Raw genomic sequence first — 19785 nt, forward strand, 5'->3', positions numbered from 1 at the left:
TAATTCCTGGAAGATTCTGGCTACTTATCTCCAGATATAGCTACACTTCTGCTTTTTTTTTATGCCAAATTGTAGGAGCTACTCTGACAAAACTGGGAACACAGTTTACCTCATCAATTTACTGTGGGTATTTGCTAAATCACAAAAAAAAAAAAATAAAAGAAAAAAAAAAGGTGGGCAGAGATTAATACAACATCACTCAGGAAGCATTATTTTTGTATCACTTAATCACTGGATACTTTATGCTGCACGTGAGCCTGACTCCAGCAACACATTCCTCTGACTCATGACTCCTTAAAACCACAACACCCACTTCTGGGGCAAGGACTTTAACTGTGAGGCCACCATGCAAAATGGAGGAGTAGAGCATCACTTCATTTGATTGAAGAGTCAACACACAAGGAGTCTGAAATCCTGTGGACTTTGCTGCATCTGCAGCAAATACAAATCTGGGTTTAGGAAGCATGTCAGATACACGTCAGGTCCTCCATGAAACAAGAGCAGACACGTACAAGCAATTGAAAGACTTTGGAGTTGGTCTCTGCTCTTTCTTCAGACAAAACATATGCTTTTGTCCACTCCCCTCCAACAATTCAGCTGTATGGCCTCAAAATTCACCTGGAAGGAGTGTTACATTTAAGTTTTTTTATTATAAACTGAGATTGCTTAATACAGGACATTGACACAATCCCTCTAAAAGAGAACTAAAGGACACAGATTACACAGGAGAACTAATTTTGGAAAGAAAATAGGTTTGAAAAGCCATCACTACATTATTAAACAGACAATGCCACAGGACTCCCTAATAAGAGCCAGATAAATAATCTTGTACACATGGAAAGGTCAGTAAGTTATCATTTTGAAGCAGTCTGTCTCTCTGGCATATACCCAGGAAGACCAATTAACAATTCTCTTCACTGCTTCTAAAAGACTGGTGAGAAAGTTAAGGTTATGAGTTTCTAGAAGGTTTAGGCTATTCAGCATTGCATTTTTTCAGCATTTTTCACTCTTTGGTGTTTTTGCCATACCAGTAATGATGATGCAGGAGACAAAGGGAGTGGGGTGAGCAGGAAATGTAACCCAAGCTGACAGAGATAAAAGCATATTAATGTTCAACAGCTGGTGGCTGTAATGAGCCTATGAAGCTGATGAGAGGACTGACAAGGCTAGCCAGATCTTCTTGCCTGCACATAAATAAGACCTAGTGGCTATACAACCATTTCTTAAGAATTTCAGAAAAAGCTTTGCAAGCAATGTGTTGAAAAGGTCATTAAACTGTTGGGCTGTGGTACCTGGGCTCAGTACTGAGCATTAAAACGGATTAATTTTCTTCTCTGTGTGTTTATATCAAAACTGCCAGTAAAAATATTTTTTTTCTGCAAGATTTTCTGAATTGTGTTTTAACAGTTCTGTCACAGACCCAGCACTGTGTAAGGAATCAGACCAAGTATCTTGTACCCTGTGGAACTGGAAACCTCAGAAGAACCACAATGATCCAGCAATGGGCAGGTACCCAAGTCCTGGTACTTTGTAATGCTGGTTGCAGCTGGGTCTTGCTATACCTCCTTACACAGTCAGATGGAATCTCCTAATTTGTTTTGTGATAAGACATTGATGAAACCACGTGCTATTCCTTCCTAACTTCCAGCAGTCAATATGAGAATTAGGGTGTGAAATGTTCATAAGTTTCCCTTCACGTTCTTAGAATTTTTGTCATTTCTGCAATAGCTGTTGATAGCTATCCTATCCACACAGATGCTTAACCCTTTTCAGAATTATTTTAAGCTACAGTCCCACATGTTAGCAACCTTCTACCTCCATCAGCATCTTGCCTTATATTTTCCCTAACTGATCCTTTTTTGCATGTCGCAGGAAGGTAAATATGGGAACTGGGTTACCTTTACCTGATGTTGTTTTACAGCCTTCCATTAAGGTCTCTGCATTCTCATTAAATTACCTATCCTATTCTTTCTGCCTTCTCAGTTTCTAAAAGGGCAAGCAAGCACCAGTGAGTGAAACCAGGGGAAGGAGAAAATGGCAATTTTTCCTACGGAAGTGTGCCACAAGAGAACACGACAGTATGGGTGTACATAGAATGATCTGAGCATGATGTAACTCAGTGTCACACCTGGCTCACTACTATGTAGAAGGCTTTGGCAGGGACTATGTGTACTGCTCCTTGTCCCTGTGGTGTGAAATGATGCACTGAAGCCAATGGTGTTGCACTGATTTATATCACTAGCACAGCTTCCTCAAACCTTGTTATTAGCACAGAAGCCACATTCATCTGTTCGCAAGCTTGGAGCCATGAAGCACCTTTCCTGCTCTTTATATAGTCATACAAATCTGGGGGGGTTTCCCTCCTAAAATGAAGGCACAGAGGGGATGCACTATAAATCCATTACAGGAGTAAACACCAAAGATTAATTTTATGAACACAAAGAAAATTTTGGCACAAGAATGAATGTGAATTAAGTGGCCTCGAATAAAATTAGAGGACATGCTCTAGTCACCAAATCATTGAGTTTCTGGAAAAGCCACCCTTGGAAAAAAATGGAAAGCAAGAAACAGTGAAAAGAATCAAGAATGTTAATAAAGCACTTAATTAATGCGATATATGGGGTGGATCCAGGAAGAAGTAGGATACAGTAGCCTGGAGAGTCTCTTCCAGTCCTGTATGTCCACAAGAAAATAAAAAGACTTTAAAAAACACCCAAAATATATTTTCCTCTGATATCAGCTAGCATGTAAAACTAGCTAAAGAAGAGTGGGGAATGTTTAAGTAAACAAGCAATCCTCTATATATTTTTAATTATATTTTAATACATTGCTTCTATAGGCCATAGTATTACTGCTGCAGCTGAATTTTTATACAGGTAGTATCTGTGAAATTTTGAGTAAGCATGTATGGGAGCATGGAATGACAAATGTTCAAAAGAGGCAGCATCTGCTAATGTAAGAGAAAAACTTTCACTACTTCAGATATTTGAAGTGGGAATTCACCTTTTCCTCATGACCTATTATTTCTTTGTCCCACATTTAAACAATCACTGAAATTACTGTATTTATCAGTGTGTTCACATTTCTTCTTCTTCAGTTTTGTATGAGATAAATGTGCTTTCATTCTTTCTACCCTTCTGTACATCTGAGGGCTGTAGTACCCATAGCAGCTAATCCAGGGGATTTTACACAGGATAAGCAAATGCTGTGGGTTTGTTCGTAGGTAGCCAGAGCTACTCAAAGACAGCAGCCACCCCTGAATGACTCAGGCTTGAAATGAGAGGAAAAATGCATATGACTTCTCCTCATGACAATACAAACTTAAAGCTTTATATCCCTACAGTCAAGAGAAAAACTGTTTCAGTTATGCACATACAAAGTAAAAGTTTGTCAAGGTGCCTGAAGAATTTGTTAAAGCAGGAATCAGTAAAAATACTGGGGAGAGTGACAATCCTACTGTAACTCTAACCACATATTCCAGTTCAATGAGGCTTCAAACTATAATGGATCATGGAGTGCTAAATACACCTCATCTCCTAAAGTCCAAATCTTAAATCTCAAATCTTAAAGTTGAAGTTCAAAGCAATGCCTCTTGGAATTTTCAAGCCCAGAACCTGTCAGATACTAGTGATTTTCAGAGACTTTAAACACTTATTAGCTCACTGGGAGCTATGCCTTTTAGACCACTGACCTGATTTCCCACTGTCTTTAAGAAATATCTAACTAGACAATTAAATGCTTACTTTTATGTACTGAAATGCAGAAATCATGACCACGCTTCTTGGATGAATAAGAAAAACAAGGTTTCTTGGATGAGTAAGGTTTCTTGTGTAAGTCAGGAAAATAAGATGGGGTATATGTGCTCAGGTAGATGGACATAGAAATGTTGTTAAGTCAGTATCCTGCTGGGTGTATATACCATTGCTCAGCAAAGAACACCATTTAAAATCTTTAAGCTATGGCCATTAAAAACAATTACTGTTAAATAGAGTTCATTGGACTTCATTGGGGTTTTATGCAGAGGAGGGATCATTAATCATGTTAAAATCATGTGCTAAAAGCTGTGAAAATATATTTGAGTAATAGTTTATTTTAAGGATGCATTCCATTACCACTGAATTTTGACGGCAGCCTCATGGAAGCAGATTGTGCAAATGATATTCTCAATGAGGCTGATGAAATAAGGCTATACCATACATCAATGCATTTGTATTTTAGGGATTTAGTTACCTCACATCAAGTGTTAATGAAAGCCATTGCTATAGCACTGCCTTTGTGAAAGAAAAGAGAATTAGAATGCTTAAGACCATCCGTATGATGCATACCAGAAGGCACTGCCATAGCAAAGACAGATGAGAGATACTTTTTTTCTCCAAAATTCTCAAAAGAATTTTCAATTTAAACTTGTTTCTATAGACATAAAAAAGGTTCAGCTCCTCTTCTCATCACACAATTTCAACCTGTTGCTTAGAAAGGCTTGAAGAACTTGTGTGTGGGACTACTCCATGGAAGCTATTATAATCTTTAGAGTTTTTGAGGACTGTGCTGGCACTGTGAGTGAAAACATGGATTGACAATGTGCAACTAGTAGCAAGGACAGGGCATTATCCTGTCTTATCATCAAAAGTGCTCAGCACCAGTTATACAGAAACATGGGTGTGTCATTCAAAATGACTACAGCAGTTGCAAAGAGCAAAAGATCTTACAAATATCTGAGGCTTGGAAGGTGTTGGAAGGCACCTTGATCAATGTGCACGAGGTTGTTGGCTTTCTCAATTCTTCTGCAAAGAGAAAATGAAACATCAGAGAAATATTTGTCAATATCTTAAATATCTTAAAAGAGTGTTTGTCCCATGATGTAGTGCAACTGTATGCTGAAATTTTCTTTTTGACAGCAGAAGATCTGCATGATTTCAAAGAGCACATAATTACCACAAATTGGCAGACCTCACCACCTTTTGATACTGCCATTGATCTGAGTATAAATTTTAGGTTGACCAGGTAAAGAAAGGGACAGTTAGACAAGAAGATGGAAAAGACAAAAGGAGATTTAAAATGTTCCTGTGTCACTCCAAATTCTTCAGATCTTACCTGAACCACACTGCAAAACCTTTGATACTTGCCTATAATGAATCTTAATAATTGTCTCCTTTGCATTTAGATTGCTCATTACTTACATTTCATGTAGTTTGGGAAGGCTGGAAAACACATTTGCTTCTATGACCTCCAAGGCGTCATTCTGTGAGATCTCTCTGAAAAATAATTTAGAAGTCAAGATATTTCAAGCCATGGTGAAGCAGAGAATGGACAAGTGAAAAATTCACAAAGGACTTCTTCCTAGATTACTGATGAGATTTTTAAAAATGGTGGATACCAGATAAGAAAATAGACCCCAGGAACATGATGTGTTATTGCCAAGGCAAATAACAGCAGTCAGGAGCAGACATCTTCTGAGGCTGAAGTTTCTATCTGTAGTGGCAGTCCTGCACATCCTGCTGTCACCATTCTCTGTGCATTAGAAGCCAGGGCCTATCCATCATGAGGTACTGGATCTCTGGCATTACTGATTACTGACAGAAATTGAATGAAACCTTTTAACTCAGTGAAGAAAAGAACGGGTGAAGGGAACTGAAATAAAGCCAGCTAAAAAGTTCCAAAGAAATATGGCACAACTTCACCAGTAGGACACAATGTAAACTACAGGGATTAAAATTCAACCAGCAGCAGATGCACCTTTATTAACAGGGGATGGAGACCACAGATGTGAAGAAGTCTCTACACCTTGGAGAAAACCCTATTTCATCACATCTGTACACAGTTAATGCACACTTACAGTCACAGAACTGCAGAACAGAAATGGCCAGTTTACTGAGTAAAGTAAATGTCCAGATTACATATTTTTTCCTTAATCTGTGGGACTGCAAAGAGAAGGCTCAGGCTGTAGTGTAATTTAGAGCTCAGGAGTCCTCCTGGTGAATCAAGTGGGCATTACTGCAGTGCAACCTGTCCCAATTATGTCCCTTATGCTGGCACTCACCAGGAAGGTCAGGGTAAAGACAGCTATGCCAGAAGATTTCCCCACTGCTGTTTTTTTAAAATGGTGCAAAAATACTATTTTCCCAGGCTGAGGTCAGCTGTAGGAAGTAAAATTTGTAATACAGATGTAACTCAGTGATAGTGTGATGGCCTATAGGATTATAATGGCAAGGCAACTGTGCACATCTTTGGAATGAATCCTTGGATAAACAGTCAGATTGCAAACTGATTTGTAACTGTTCCTGGATATCTTGTTCTTTTGAAATTATGGTGGTTGCAAGTAGATCCAAACAGGCCTGAGGTAAAATAATTGGTTGTAATATCAGGTGCATAGTCAAATATGGTTGCAAGTAGATACAAACAGGCCTGAGGTAAAATAATCGGTTGTAATATCAGGTGCATAGTCAAATATAATCACAAAAATTAATACAAGTAAAATAAAAAGTATTCTACTCTCTTCTGAGTAACCACTGAACCATACCTGACAAATTTCCTGTCCATTTAAGACAAACAAAAGCCTTGCAAAAGAAGATAAGTTGTTCATCTGACTTTTTCCACCTTGAAAAATGCCTTAGTGATTTACTGTTTTTGAGTTTAACAAGAAGCATTTCCTCCTGTTTCCTCAAGGTTTATTATGGAAGAAATCCAGCTCTCCTCTGCTTCAGGAGCCCTAAACTGACTGGGGAATATGAAAATAAAAGTACATGAGGACTGACAATAGCTGCTTGGTAGGATGCAATGAGAATTGGGTTTGTGTAGCAATGCTGAACCACCAGCTCACATGCTCCTCTTTGTTATTTATATTTTCTTGGTAGTGTCTTTCTGCTTTGCCAGAGTGTGTGGTCATGTGGAGCCAGGTTCCATGTGGGGAGCAATAGTGTGTAAATTGTTCACCTGTCTTGTACACTCTGTTATTAGTATTGTTGTGGTTACTGTTCATTTTTCTCATTTCATTGCTGTTTCCAGTAATTTTTTCTTATCTCAACCTGTGGTTTTTACCATTTTGTGTCTTCAATTCTCCTTTCTATCCCACCACAGGGTGAAGGGCAGGGGGGTGAGCGAGTGGCATGTGGGCTGGGGTGTTTCAGTGGGAACAGTAAATTGGGGAATACCATTCCTAAACTATGACAGAGGTGTCTCACACTTTTTTAGATACAGTTTTGCTCATGCTCTTTTTTGGGTGGTCAGCAGTACAGCAGCCATATCACAATCTAAAAATCTGTTGTCTAGAAAAAAGAAAATCTTCAGAAAAAGCAGAACATTTAATACCAACAAATCCATTTAGCCAGAAGAGATTTCATGCCACTAAGAAGTTCAGGGGAAAATGTTGCAGATTTTTTGGCCGTATACAGCGAAAAAAAAGGTTATTAAGAAACCATAATACAGAAGTGACCTCACCCAGCAGATAGGGCTGTTGAGGGTAATAATTTTTTACGATCCAATTTGCTATCTAACTTTGGAACAACTTGGATGACATGTCTCTTTTAACGGACTGCTTACAAATGAATGTTTCTGCATTGGAGACTGTTTTGGCTTCCTAAGTGTGGAATGGGTTATAGGTTTTGTTTTGAGTCAGGAAATGGAAGATACAGATCTGATTAAGGTAGGGCACGAGCAGGCCATGACACTTTGAAAGGCTTCTAGAATGCATGGTTAAGGAAAGGAATGAAGAGAGGTAGGAAGATAGGAATCTCTAGACTGTTTTTGCGAGATTAGGTTTTAAAAATATTAAGTTTTTTTAAAAATCAAGTTTTCAACAAAATTAAATAACACTTATATGAAGGGGCTGTTTCAAAGATTTGGGGAATGATTTGGCTTTCATTCTAACGTTCCCATTCATAGGTAGAAAGGTAACAAACTTTTTTTTTAAACCGGTAGTGAAAACATGTCCATTTACAATGACTTTTTCTGTGTCTTACAGCTCAAGCAAACCACTGCTGCAGCTGTTGAGGTTATCAGCATCACAAGCCAAGTAAAAGGAACAAAAGAGAAACTTGTCAATAGCAGAAGGCAGTAACCCGTCTAGTGCTGGACTTCATCCTCGGTGTTCAAGGGGTGAGGGAAAAGGGAACAACCCTCTGTCCCCTGAAATGACCTGTGAATCCTCTGCTACACCCTCTCCAGGAAATCCTGTTGGTGATGACCTTACTTATCATTGTTCCTTGCAGATGAACCCAAGTTTACAGCACTGAAATGCTATTTTCTGACAGAAGGCCATTGCTATTCTTGTCCTTTGGGCTACACATACACCTGCCAAGGCTGTCATTTAGGTAAGAAGGATAAATAAAATTAATCCATTCTCTTTAGATCAGTCACACACTATGAATGATAGGCTGCACTAATCTGCGTTTTGGTTGCATAATTTGCATGAACAATTTATTCATACTTGGGAAAAAAATGCACACTTGCTCATGGAAAACCCAAAGAACACTCATATTAGATACAGGTATCTGTACCATTAAAAGCACAAACCACTGCTGCTCACATCAAACAACCAACTCATCAGGCTCAGATCCTCTGCAGGGGAGAGCAAATAATACCAGTGGCAGCAGCTACAAAGAGAAAAAAGGGATTGCTGGCTAGTGTTTGTGCAAGTGATTTGTCTTACAGTATAAATACACACAAACAGATGATTGCTTATAATGCATATCTTATTATATGTCATCAAGAGAGAAGATGGGACTGTTATTACGTTGTTTGTTTGTAATGAATGATACTATTAGGTTTACTGCTAGCTATCACAGGAAATCCAGCTGGCAATTTGAGCATCATTTCTGATACATGCAAGCCTTTGAATAGATAGTATACAAAACAGTCAGTGGCAATTTTTGAAAAAACCCCAAATCTCCAAACCACCCAGGGGTTGCAAAGTGCTTAGGCGTCTGCCTGAGCTTAGTTTTAACTCCATGCACAGTGGCATTGAAATCAACAGCTATCCTTGAAAGAATGAGTTGTTTACACAAACACAGCCTGAGAGAGGAAAATACAAAGGGAGAAAGGACAGCTGTTTTGATTTTTCTGCAAAGAGAATGTAGACTTTAAGTTGTGACATCACATGACTAAGGGATTTCCTCACCACTGAAGTAGTAAACTGGAATTGTTATTACCCACTCACCAGTGACTGATTGCAGTGTAGCATTTCCATGTGTGATAGCCAGAGCCCATGACAGTAAGGAAAGAGATGGAAAATTGTTTAACTTGCCTGCAAAGCTGCCCTTAGGCAGGGCTGGGGGGACATCTTCATGATCTCTGTGACAGAGACCAGTGTGACCCATAGCAAGTATTCCTCTTCAAACCAGCTGCACTGAGTGTGACCCCCAAAAATCAAGCTACATTGAAATGGCCTTTTAAACAATCCTGTTAGCAAGGAACTTATAGTTCATGACAGTTTCTTTGTAGCCCATGAGAGAACAAAATCTTTTAGGCAAAGCAAAGTCTTACAGCAAATGTGAGACTGTATTAACCTCACAAACCGATGGTCTTGAAGCCAAGTGGTCTCATATTTCAAAGCAATGAAAGAATAAAAGACTGGAAATTTATATGCTTTTTATGATAAGTAGTCTTTTCAGGATCAGAACAGAGCACACAGACAGGGATAGAGGCATTTCTTTCCCTGCTAGGAAATGCAATCAAAAAAAAAAAAAAAAAGGCATATATATATATATATATGCAGATAGAGAATTTTAACTTCAAAACTTACTTCAAAAGAAGAGAAAAACATACATGTGGCAGAAGACCAGCTTAGAGACAGATCTCAGAATCAGCCCCATACATGATATTCAGGGATGTATACTTTTTAGCATGAAGAACTTGTAATACTACCAACAGGAATGACATAGAGCAACTGCTGCCCACCTGCTGAGCTTGGATGACTGACGACCACAGTAAATGTGGGATTTATGTATTTCTGCATTTCATCTTCCTGAGGCAGACTAGCAAAGGGGCCTGTCCTGTCTGTCGAGATTTCTCTGGCACTTGTTTGGTGTGTGCACCTTGCCCACAGACATGCCACATGGTGTGAAGGAGAGATTTCCCCTCTCTCCAGTCACATGGCACTACTCCTTAGTGCTGGGGTGATCCATTCCCTGCAGACTCCTGCAGCCTTCCTTAAATTCTCTTCCAGAGCAGGCACATTCATGGGCTATACACTTGATCTATCCACCTTATATTTCCTGTGATATAATTGGGTCTTTTGGCCTTTTATCCTCAGCATTTGAGGCAGTTTTTTTGTGGCATAACTGTACTCTGAACACTTTTTTCACTCTGTAGGTACCTGCATTCAGCTACAATACTGGAGGTATCAGGTACTGATTCCCAGAGTAGGTGGCCTCATTGTGCTCTCTGCACTGCTACAAATCAACCACGTTGTGTTCATTTAAGGGAAAAGGAAAGAAAAAAAGGAAAAAGGCCAACTGTGCTTATTTTTCACACTTTCTTTAAATATAAATACTCTTTAGAGCAATTTGCCAGGTCAGTTTTACTTGCTGGTTTGACTGATGTTACAATTTATATCAAGCTTAAGATATAAACCTTAGTAGTGTGGTGTCACCCAGGCAATCCTGCCCAGCATTCATTGGGTAAGCTCCCACAGGATCAGCCTGTGGGGTGTCTCAACTGAAAAATTAAACACCCAGCTACCTCTGTCTCCATGTTATGGAAGCAATAGCTCTTACTTCTTTCAGTCTGGCCAGAAACAAGGCAGTCTGCAATCTCCTTTTCAAAACTTCCCTCTAAAGTGGCAGCAAAATGCTACTACATTGATTTAAACAGGTTAAAAAAGAAATGTTATTTTTCTTAAAATTGTTAGAGACTTTTGACCTTTTAAAAATAGATAGTTGACACTTTCTCCTCCTTGTGAACATGAAAATCTTGTCTCCCTGATGATTTATTGAACACTGTGGAGTTACAGGATAATATCTCTTAGCAGTTATTGATATTTCAAAAATGAATTCAGGCACTGACTCTTCTCATCATCTCTTTGCTTTGCCAAAGACACACACACTCATGTACTCCCCTGTCTAAATAAGTGGAATACCCATTTAACCAACTGAGCATTAATAGTGACTTCACACTTAGAGCCAATATTGTATACATCAGTCTTTGAAGGAGATTATCAGGAGGTGCCAATACTGTATCTTCCTGTCTTCTCCAAAGGGCATGACACCATATACTCAAGTAAATCAATGCAGGCATGGGAAAAAATAAAATGCAAATTTCCACACAGCAGACAGAAGCAAAGGGGATTTTATTTCTATCAGTGCTTTAGCACCATGCCAGCAATCCAGATGAAAGCCTGTTGAGAGTTTGGTTGCATCAAATTAATTGCCCATGTAACAGTTTTAAATTGGTCTCTCTAATCTGAAAAAGTAAGCGATTAGTCTGCAGAATTGGAACTGATAACGACCGGATCCAATGGATGAAGCTGCATCATTATAAGAATTGATTTTATAATCAGTACATTTTGGGGGATATAGATATCTATTCATACTCCAGCACTAAAGGAGTATATTATGCTAGTTTTTGTTTACTGCCAGTAAAGCTGAAAATGCATGACATTTTGTAGGGTCAAACAAGTAAGGGTCTTTGAAGGTGTTTCTGTCTTTCCATAAAAAAGCTGGGTCCACACTGGCAGCCCAGAGGGGTGTGGTATAGAATTTGGTGCCCTCCAGCCACTGGAGCAGAATCATCTGCTGCCCCTTGCTGCAGGTTTCACCAAATTTTTTCTTTGGCTAGGAAATCTTGTAGGGAAGGCAGAAAAATATCAAAAATAAAAACACCCACTCTGGCAATTTCACTTTTTTGCCTCAGACTTGCTGGGCTCTAGAGGATCTTGAGCCCACATTGGAAGACAAAGACTGTTGTTCAGCTGAAGAAGGGACCTCCTCGTTCAGAGATGCTGACACAAGTTACATACCCAAATCATAAGTCCTTCCACAGAAATGGGCTAGCAGCATTTATTGCCACTTATCTTTTATTACTTCTCTCTTGACTTTGCTAGGCAGGTAATGATGAATAGTTTTATTAAGATGACCTGGGCAGATGAGGAGGTTAAATTTGAGATAATCATTCAGGTGAGCAGATGAATGAGGAAGTGGGGAAAACAATTCCTGGGGGAAATCAATAGGCAGATTGTTTTGGGTTGGGAGAACATGTGGCTTCCAGGACTCAAAGTCTAGTGACAACCTTTCCAAACAGATCTTCTTGAAGCAGACATTCCCAGATACCTCAACAGACAGTTTCGAAATACTTTAGAGAAGTGCACATGCACAAGAGGCCTTTGAAGGACAGTTCATTACTAACTCAAATGCATTACAGAAACAGGAAGATCCAGAATAGCAAGTGCTTCAGATATGCACAATTAAACATTTTAGCTAAGAGGGAAAATGTTAAAAAAAATCCCTTTTGCTCCTCAATTCTGGCATTTAAAATCTTCCCAGGCTTATGAGAGAACACTGTATTATTCTCCAGAGCAAATCATGTAATAGACACACCTACTTCAGAGAACATAAATCTCCATGACTTGACCCATCATGAGAAAAATATTAGCATTGCCTAATGTTAAACCCAATTATGAATACAGACATTATCCTACAGCTGCTAACACCATGCACTACATCTTTCAAATGTCCTCGTGAAAGAATTTAGGTTACTCTTCTTCAATGTTACAGTCTCCCTGTGAAATATCCTTTTCTAGCGCAGAGATTTTCTCCTCTCCTCTTTTCAATTTGCATTAATTCTTCCCTTCCATAAAAACTACTTACTATTTTTGTGGTTTGTGTTTAACTGAGGCCTTGACCCTACAAACTCTTGTCCCTGAGCATTGACACCAACCTCAGCCAAGACTACTGCATAAGTATTTGCTTGATTGGGGTCCTCAGATATAACCTACCTGGGAAAAGAATATTCTTTTAGGCTTCCAAAGTTAAATCCAAACCTCTGCCTTGTAACAGACTGCCAGAGAAAACACAAGGACCATCAAGAACTGACTAAGTCAAATGCTTTGCAAAACAAGTGTGCAATGAGGTTTATTATTTGATTGCGATACTATCACAAGCAGAAAAAAATTACCATTAACCCAAAATCTTCAGGTTCTATATTGGAGGATGCATAGATGACATACTGCAGAAACACAGGAATTGTGGCTGATGGCAGCACAGAGGAACCATTCAATACATCTAGAGTCATATTTGACAAATAAGTGAACAGCTGTCCACTACGAAACCTTGGAAAATCATATGCTTCCACCTGAGTTTCCTTGACAGAAATAACCCTCTTTTATCAGTGAACACTACAAGACTGCACACAGATAAGTAAGTCTCAACAGGGGGAAGGGAGGATGTCATAAAACTCGGGCAAAAATTCAGTACAATAATGTTTCTATGTTTGTGTGTGTATACACACAATATTCCAATAAAAGAAATAAAATAAACCTGTGGCCACATGATGGTGCTTCCTCACTAAAATCAGCCAGCAACAGCCTTTCTGCACATCTAGCCCCATTTACAAGGAAGCTGCTCATGTATGCCGTGAAGGGTTGCTGCCACAACTGCTGCTCTACCACTGGTAGAACCACCAGACAAACAAAAGCTTTCTTCTATTGTCTCCTGTTGAGGGACCTTAACAAGAAAGTACTCAAACTGGACTCAGCCCTTTGATGAGGAGCACTCAGAACAGATTCCTCCCCAGGAGTCTCCATAGGAATGAGCTAAAACCCTTGAGAACCAAAGGCAACTCTTGGCCACTTGGGAGCAGCCTGTTTCTCCTATGTAAGAGTACTTTTATCTCCTTGCTAGTCCTTCTCCTCCACCCTATCCTGGGTCCATCTAACTGGGGACATAGAAAGAAGTTTGAGCTAGAGATGATGCAAAAAACCTTATTGGAAGGAAAAGTAAGGAGGAATCTTCTTTCCTAGCCACAGTACAGAATAAAGCTGAATAAGAAATTTGGTTTGAATAAAAAAATTATATCTTCCTTAGAAGTTGCTGTGTCTATTCCTTTGCTGAATTGTATTGCATATACTTATGATATTTTTTCCGTCTGACTTCCTGTATTGATGTAAACAAACTGGAACTTACAGTATTTCCACAACATGCAAGCCTAGCAAAACCTTTTTGTGTTTCCAGTAAAACCCTTTGAGAAAATACTACTGATAAGGGGGAAAAAATTCCTGAAGAGATCCCAAACCACAAAAATTACCATTTGGAAAAGTCATATTGATGAAATACACTTAAAAAATAAACAAAGAAAATTAGATCCATCATTTCTGATTACTATCATTGCTTTAGTTGAGTCTGGAGATTTCAGACTCTGCAGCAGAAGGAATGGAAATCCATTGGCTTTAATAGAGTGGATCTGTATTTGCATTAACATTCTACATTTTAGAGGAATGCATATTTTCCCGTAGTTTTAAATAAGTGTTGGCTCCAGAAAGCACACAGCTCAATACACAAAAGGACACAGAGGGACACAAACTCAAAGGCAATCCCATGAGAGCAAATTAGGCCTCAGATTTAAAGAAATGTTTTTTGCATGTTAAATACTGAGTTAGAACTAAAAGAAAAATGCTATATTTTTTTCCATTAGACTGAAAGCAAAACATGTATTTTTTCAAATTATTTTAACAGAAAATGAAGAAGCAAATATAACACAGATTATGGAGCATGATCACAGTTCCCTCTGAAAGATGTTCTAACTTGAAGTTACCCAAATCCCTAAGGATTTGGATCAGATCTATGGACAGGAGTGCATTGTTCTTATATGCAGAAAGGTACGGTAAATAAAAAGCAACCAGCAGTATCAGCACACACCATATTCTTCTATGCAAAATGTAATAGGGTTTCATTACATTCTTTCTATCAGTTGCCAGATAGCTCTGCAGCGTGGCTCTGGTTAAGAGGTTCCCCAGGTGAATCCCTTGTGCCACATGCCCAGCTGGGAGGTTTTGGTGAAGACAGGTGATGTAGCAGGTAAGTACAAAGGGTTTTCATTTTTGTCTTTTCTCTGGGGACTAAATTACTGGTGTCATGTAGTGGGTACTTCAAAATGGCAGGCTCAGGACTTGTTTCTACAGTGGCACCTATTTAACTTCAGGACCACGCAAAGCTCCAAATCAGATGTTTCAGATTTAGTTGATCCTAACGAATTTAAGCATAATTCTATCTTTTGGTTGGTGGGGGGTTTTGTTTGTATTTCTGTTTGTTTGTTTGTATTTTTGTTGTTGCTTTAAGCGGAACATCTTTCTAATCAATTTTATAACTTACTTTCAGTAAAATGAATGAATCTCTCCAAGTGTACATGTCCCAAGAAGCCATACAGAGAATATCTATGAGACCTGTTAAAAGAGATTGATGCTACACAGTGACTCTCTTTCTGCTCACTTTTTTTTTTTTTTTAATGTGCTGCTAAAGTCAATTTAAGGACATTCATTCACTGAAGACTGAGAGGGGCAAAGAACCTCCCCTGGAGTTCATGATTATGACCTGAAATCGGTACACTCCTATCTCCTATCTAGACTTGTGACTCTCCTAGATACATTTTGCCTCATCATTCAAACTGTCCAGAAAGGTAGCAACAGGATGCATGCTCTTATATCCTACTCCTTCTTAAAAACGTGCAGATGGAGACTTGTTAGGAGAGCTCAGATTTGTGCGTGACATGACTAGCTAGTAAGGTGCCAAAGGAGGAGAAGCAAGGTCCCCATTAAACAGGGAAGAATACACTTGATTTTATTTTGGGTTAGATTTAGTTAAAAATAAGGTAAAAAGACTCTATTAGATGTGACTGGCAAAATCTTTCATTTATCCACAGATGAGGCACAGCACACCCAAAGCAATCCAGCCTTCCCACAGTGTCCCACAAAGGAGCATGGCCACCCACTGAGACCACAGCTCTGCTGCAGAGCCATTTCAAAGTCTGGCCAAAAGAGATTGCTGCTGCTGAAAACCAGCTGCAGCAGCCCTAGCTTGCAATGAATCACCATCTCCTGAGGGCACAGGCTGAGATCACCATCTCATGGTATGCAAGCCATCAGCCTACCCATGTGAAAATAAAGCATTCATCACACACATGCGGACTGGATATGAACAAATGACCCAGAAATCTGGGGGGTTCCAAGTCCTATTACCCTCTGCCTGAGTCATTCTCCTGTCGAGTGAAACTTGTTGTGACATATTTTGTGTGGGCTGCAGGCTGGGGGGTGGAGAACAACCCAAAGCCTACTTTACTTTGTCATTTAGTCCTAAAATTATGCATAACTCATTCAACAGACAAATAACAGAATAAAATGACTACAAAAGAGGAAAATGTGGTAGCAAAGGAGAAACTTCCTTGTTGCATATTGCATCTTCATTTATTTGAATTCCAGCATAGATCTGAATGAATTATATTTTTTAATTTGTTTAAGTATGCTAATAGTCACCATGCACTGGTGGTTTTAGCAGTATTTTCTATGTATGACTCAATAATTACCATAGCAACTTGCTTCCTAATTAGCCTTCAGTTACTAGCAATCAATATGATCAGACAAGGTCAGCGCTGGAGTAAGCTCTATAGATTTAAAAATGGCCACTGGGTGAATAATGGCAAGAAGAGGAGGAGCAGGCTCCTGGACAGTCTTTCCCCCAATATGGTCATTGTTCTGCTATTACTCGCTCTCCCATGAACAAAAGGAATCATGGCAAATGTGAGCCCTGCCACTTACTTGACTGCAGGAAACTTTTAGCCTGCCAATGGATTCACAAAATATGGAGAATAGAAACATCCTTAGATCTGTAGATAAAAAGACACCTTACTGTCACTTTGCTGGGACTGATGTTAACTGCACACCACCAAAATCAAGAGCAAATATGTCATAAATTTTTATCACTGTAGCTACATCTGAAATTGATCTCCCTGTCTGGGAAATATTCCTGAAACCTGGAATAAGGTGAGACTCGTCCAGTTCACAGGAATGTGTTCCCTGGGAGTTAAGCCTGTGCAGTGCTTAGCTGAGAGCCTATTAGGAAGCCCTCCCTCTAAAGACCTGAGTGTTTGCCCATTGCTGACACAAGTCCCCCCTCATTTTTACAGCCTATTTCAGTTGTTAACATGTTATCTGTTATCATGAATGCACAGTGCCTGGCAGCACAGTGGGATGAAAACATAATGTGCTATTCAGAGGTACTCTGGGTTCTGGGAATACAAAACAGGATCCTTCATATTGACAGATGAAGGCTTGTGAAAAGCCACTTTACTTGTTAGTGTGTTTAAGTCTGCTACCAAGAAACACAGGCAAAACCAAGCTTATTTTAAAATAAACAGCGTGTGTTGTCAATTATGCCAAGGCACATGGCTGTGGCAGATGAACTGTGATCCGTTTACTTTTCTCTGTAGACATTCATTGCCACTTGGCTTTCTTCTCTGTTCTTCTCCGGAGGTTACTCCTCTACTGAAAATGTGTCTTCAGCCTCAGCTCATGCTGGCTCATAGCACCAGGTCCCAAAACAGAGGGTTGGGCTCAGGGAATGGAGGAGCCAAGACACAGCACATGGGGAAAATGTAATGACAATACAGTCTGGATAGTATTGTACGATGTCACTTCAAGCCAAGAGTTTTGAGGCAATATGTCTTGACCTTTCTCTGCACAGAATGGCCCAAAGAAGGATGAAAGGGTTTTAAGCTCAGAAAAGGCAGTTTTTATTAGAATATCAACTAGGATAATTAACTTCAAAGCAGAAAAACCTTATAGGATATTGGAAGAGAAATGAGAAGAGTTTATATCCTCCTCTACCCTGATATCCAGTACCTTTGGAGTTTTGGAGTTCACATAATCATAGAACAGTTTGTATTGGAAGGTATATTTAAAGGTCATCTAGTCCAATCCCCATGAGGAACATCTTCAGCTAGACCAGATTGCTCAGAGCCCCATCCAACCTGACTGTGAATGTTTCCAGGGATGGGACATCCACCACATCTCCAGGCAACACATTCCAGTGGTTTATCACCCTCATAGTAAAAAACTTCTTCCTTACATGTAATCTAAATCAATGCTCTTATAGTTTAAAACCAGTGACCTTGTTCCATTGCAACAGACCCCACTAAAAAGTTAGTCCCCATCTTTTTTACAGTCCCTCTTTAAGTACTGAATGGCCAAGTTCCTCAACTTATTCCTAGTGGCAGTAAGCTCTGCTCAGACCTTCTGCAAACCCTGTTGATCACGCTCAGGACTGCCCCCTGCTACCCAGTACAGTCCATGGGTGGCACATATCCATCTCTGGCCTGTAAACCTCCTGATATTTGTAGTACCTCGAAGCTGCCCCCTCCAAATTAGCCAGCAAAGGAAATACCCAACACCCCTTCCTCCAGGGAGCTCTGCTGCTGCCAGCTGTCCTAAGGACCCTTATCTAACTGGAAACAGAAGTAATAAATAAGCACACCTTTTTCAACTGTATTGTGTTCACCCCTTCTCACAGCACAGATGAGAAAAGCCAAAATCTTTAAAATCCAGCAGAAGTCTTAAAAATGTGGAAAATAAAGATTAAAAACATATCATCATAAAATCTCATTCAAAATAAAAGATTGACAAGAGGATTAGACATGTGTAATGAGCACCTTCACTTGGTAATTACACTAGAGAAAGGATGAACATTTCCAGCTAAAGATGCACTCTTGAACAGACAAGCAAGACAGAAGTAAACAATGCTTCCAAATGACAAAAAAACTAGTTTCATTTTGTCACCATGTGACATTCTTGCTGCTTTTAGTGGAGAAACTTCACCGCACAAGAAAACAGAGAGAGACCTCTCCTGGAGTTTGCACTGAGCAGCCCCTTATTCATTAGGTGTATTTCTTTTCCTCAGATGAGAAAGGACCCTATGAGGTGGACAAAATACATTCTTCATTTGGATGAGCTATTCCATAATTGTTCCAGAAGCATCCTCTAAAGCATCCTCTTTCAGCAAGTGGCATCAACAGCTCTTGGAGATGAGGTTCTGAACTAGCAAAGTCAAAAGCCTGTCCCTGTTCCCAGCTCCTAGTCGTCTCCTGACTACACTGGAATATGCACAGACACCAATAGTTTTTCAGCTTTCTGCATTACTTTCACAATAATTTGTAATTTCCATCTGTGGTGTTGGCTCTTTAAGCATTCAAAATATTTTCTGGCTTAGTATCTGTCTACCATTCTAAATCCTAGCAATTTAAATCTTTTCCAGACTACTCTACGTATATATACACACATATGCATGTGTTCAAGTATATAAGTATATATATTTTACCATGTGGTAAGTAGCTTAGTCACAAAAGGTACACGACTCTTACTTATTTTTAAAGAATCAAACACATATATGGAAGTCTTCATCAAAACCAGGTTCCTGCTCTAGAAATTAAAACAAATATGCAGTGTTTTGTGAGCAAATTGTTCTTGGCTTGGTCACAAAACAAACAGTGGGCACAATGAATCTTTGGTTTTACACCTGGGATGAATTAGGACCAGCAGTGCCTTTGACAGAAAAATCAAAATGCAGCTCACTAATAATGATAAAATTCTCAGTTGTCTCTCCACTGAGCAAAGCAGCCAACAAACTAATGATTAAATCCACATCAATCATTTGGCATAATAGAAATAAAGGCCATGCAGTATAATGTTGTCAGAGAATCAACGTCTCCTGCTTAGAAAATAAATGTCTTGACTTCATCTCAACATGTTTTCCATAAATGCTGAGGGTTATATCAGCATTTGCATAGCAACAGGAAACACTCCTTCATTGCAAC

The 19785-nt window shown here is 39.3% G+C and overlaps 1 protein-coding gene across 1 annotated transcript in view; it reads right to left on the reverse strand.

Annotated features, from left to right (window-relative positions):
- Nucleotides 1-19785, reverse strand: part of FSHR (follicle stimulating hormone receptor) — a gene marked incomplete at its 5' end in the record, with an annotated part of 54220 nt that overhangs the window by 23260 nt on the left and 11175 nt on the right. Inside the window, 2 exon segments of the mRNA XM_009077328.1 lie at nucleotides 4707-4781; nucleotides 5178-5252. Of these exon segments, the coding sequence (XP_009075576.1) occupies nucleotides 4707-4781; nucleotides 5178-5252 (150 nt within the window).

This window comes from Acanthisitta chloris, unplaced genomic scaffold (genome assembly GCF_000695815.1).
Source record: "Acanthisitta chloris isolate BGI_N310 unplaced genomic scaffold, ASM69581v1 scaffold1426, whole genome shotgun sequence".
In the NCBI taxonomy this organism is placed as follows: Eukaryota; Metazoa; Chordata; class Aves; order Passeriformes; family Acanthisittidae; genus Acanthisitta; species Acanthisitta chloris.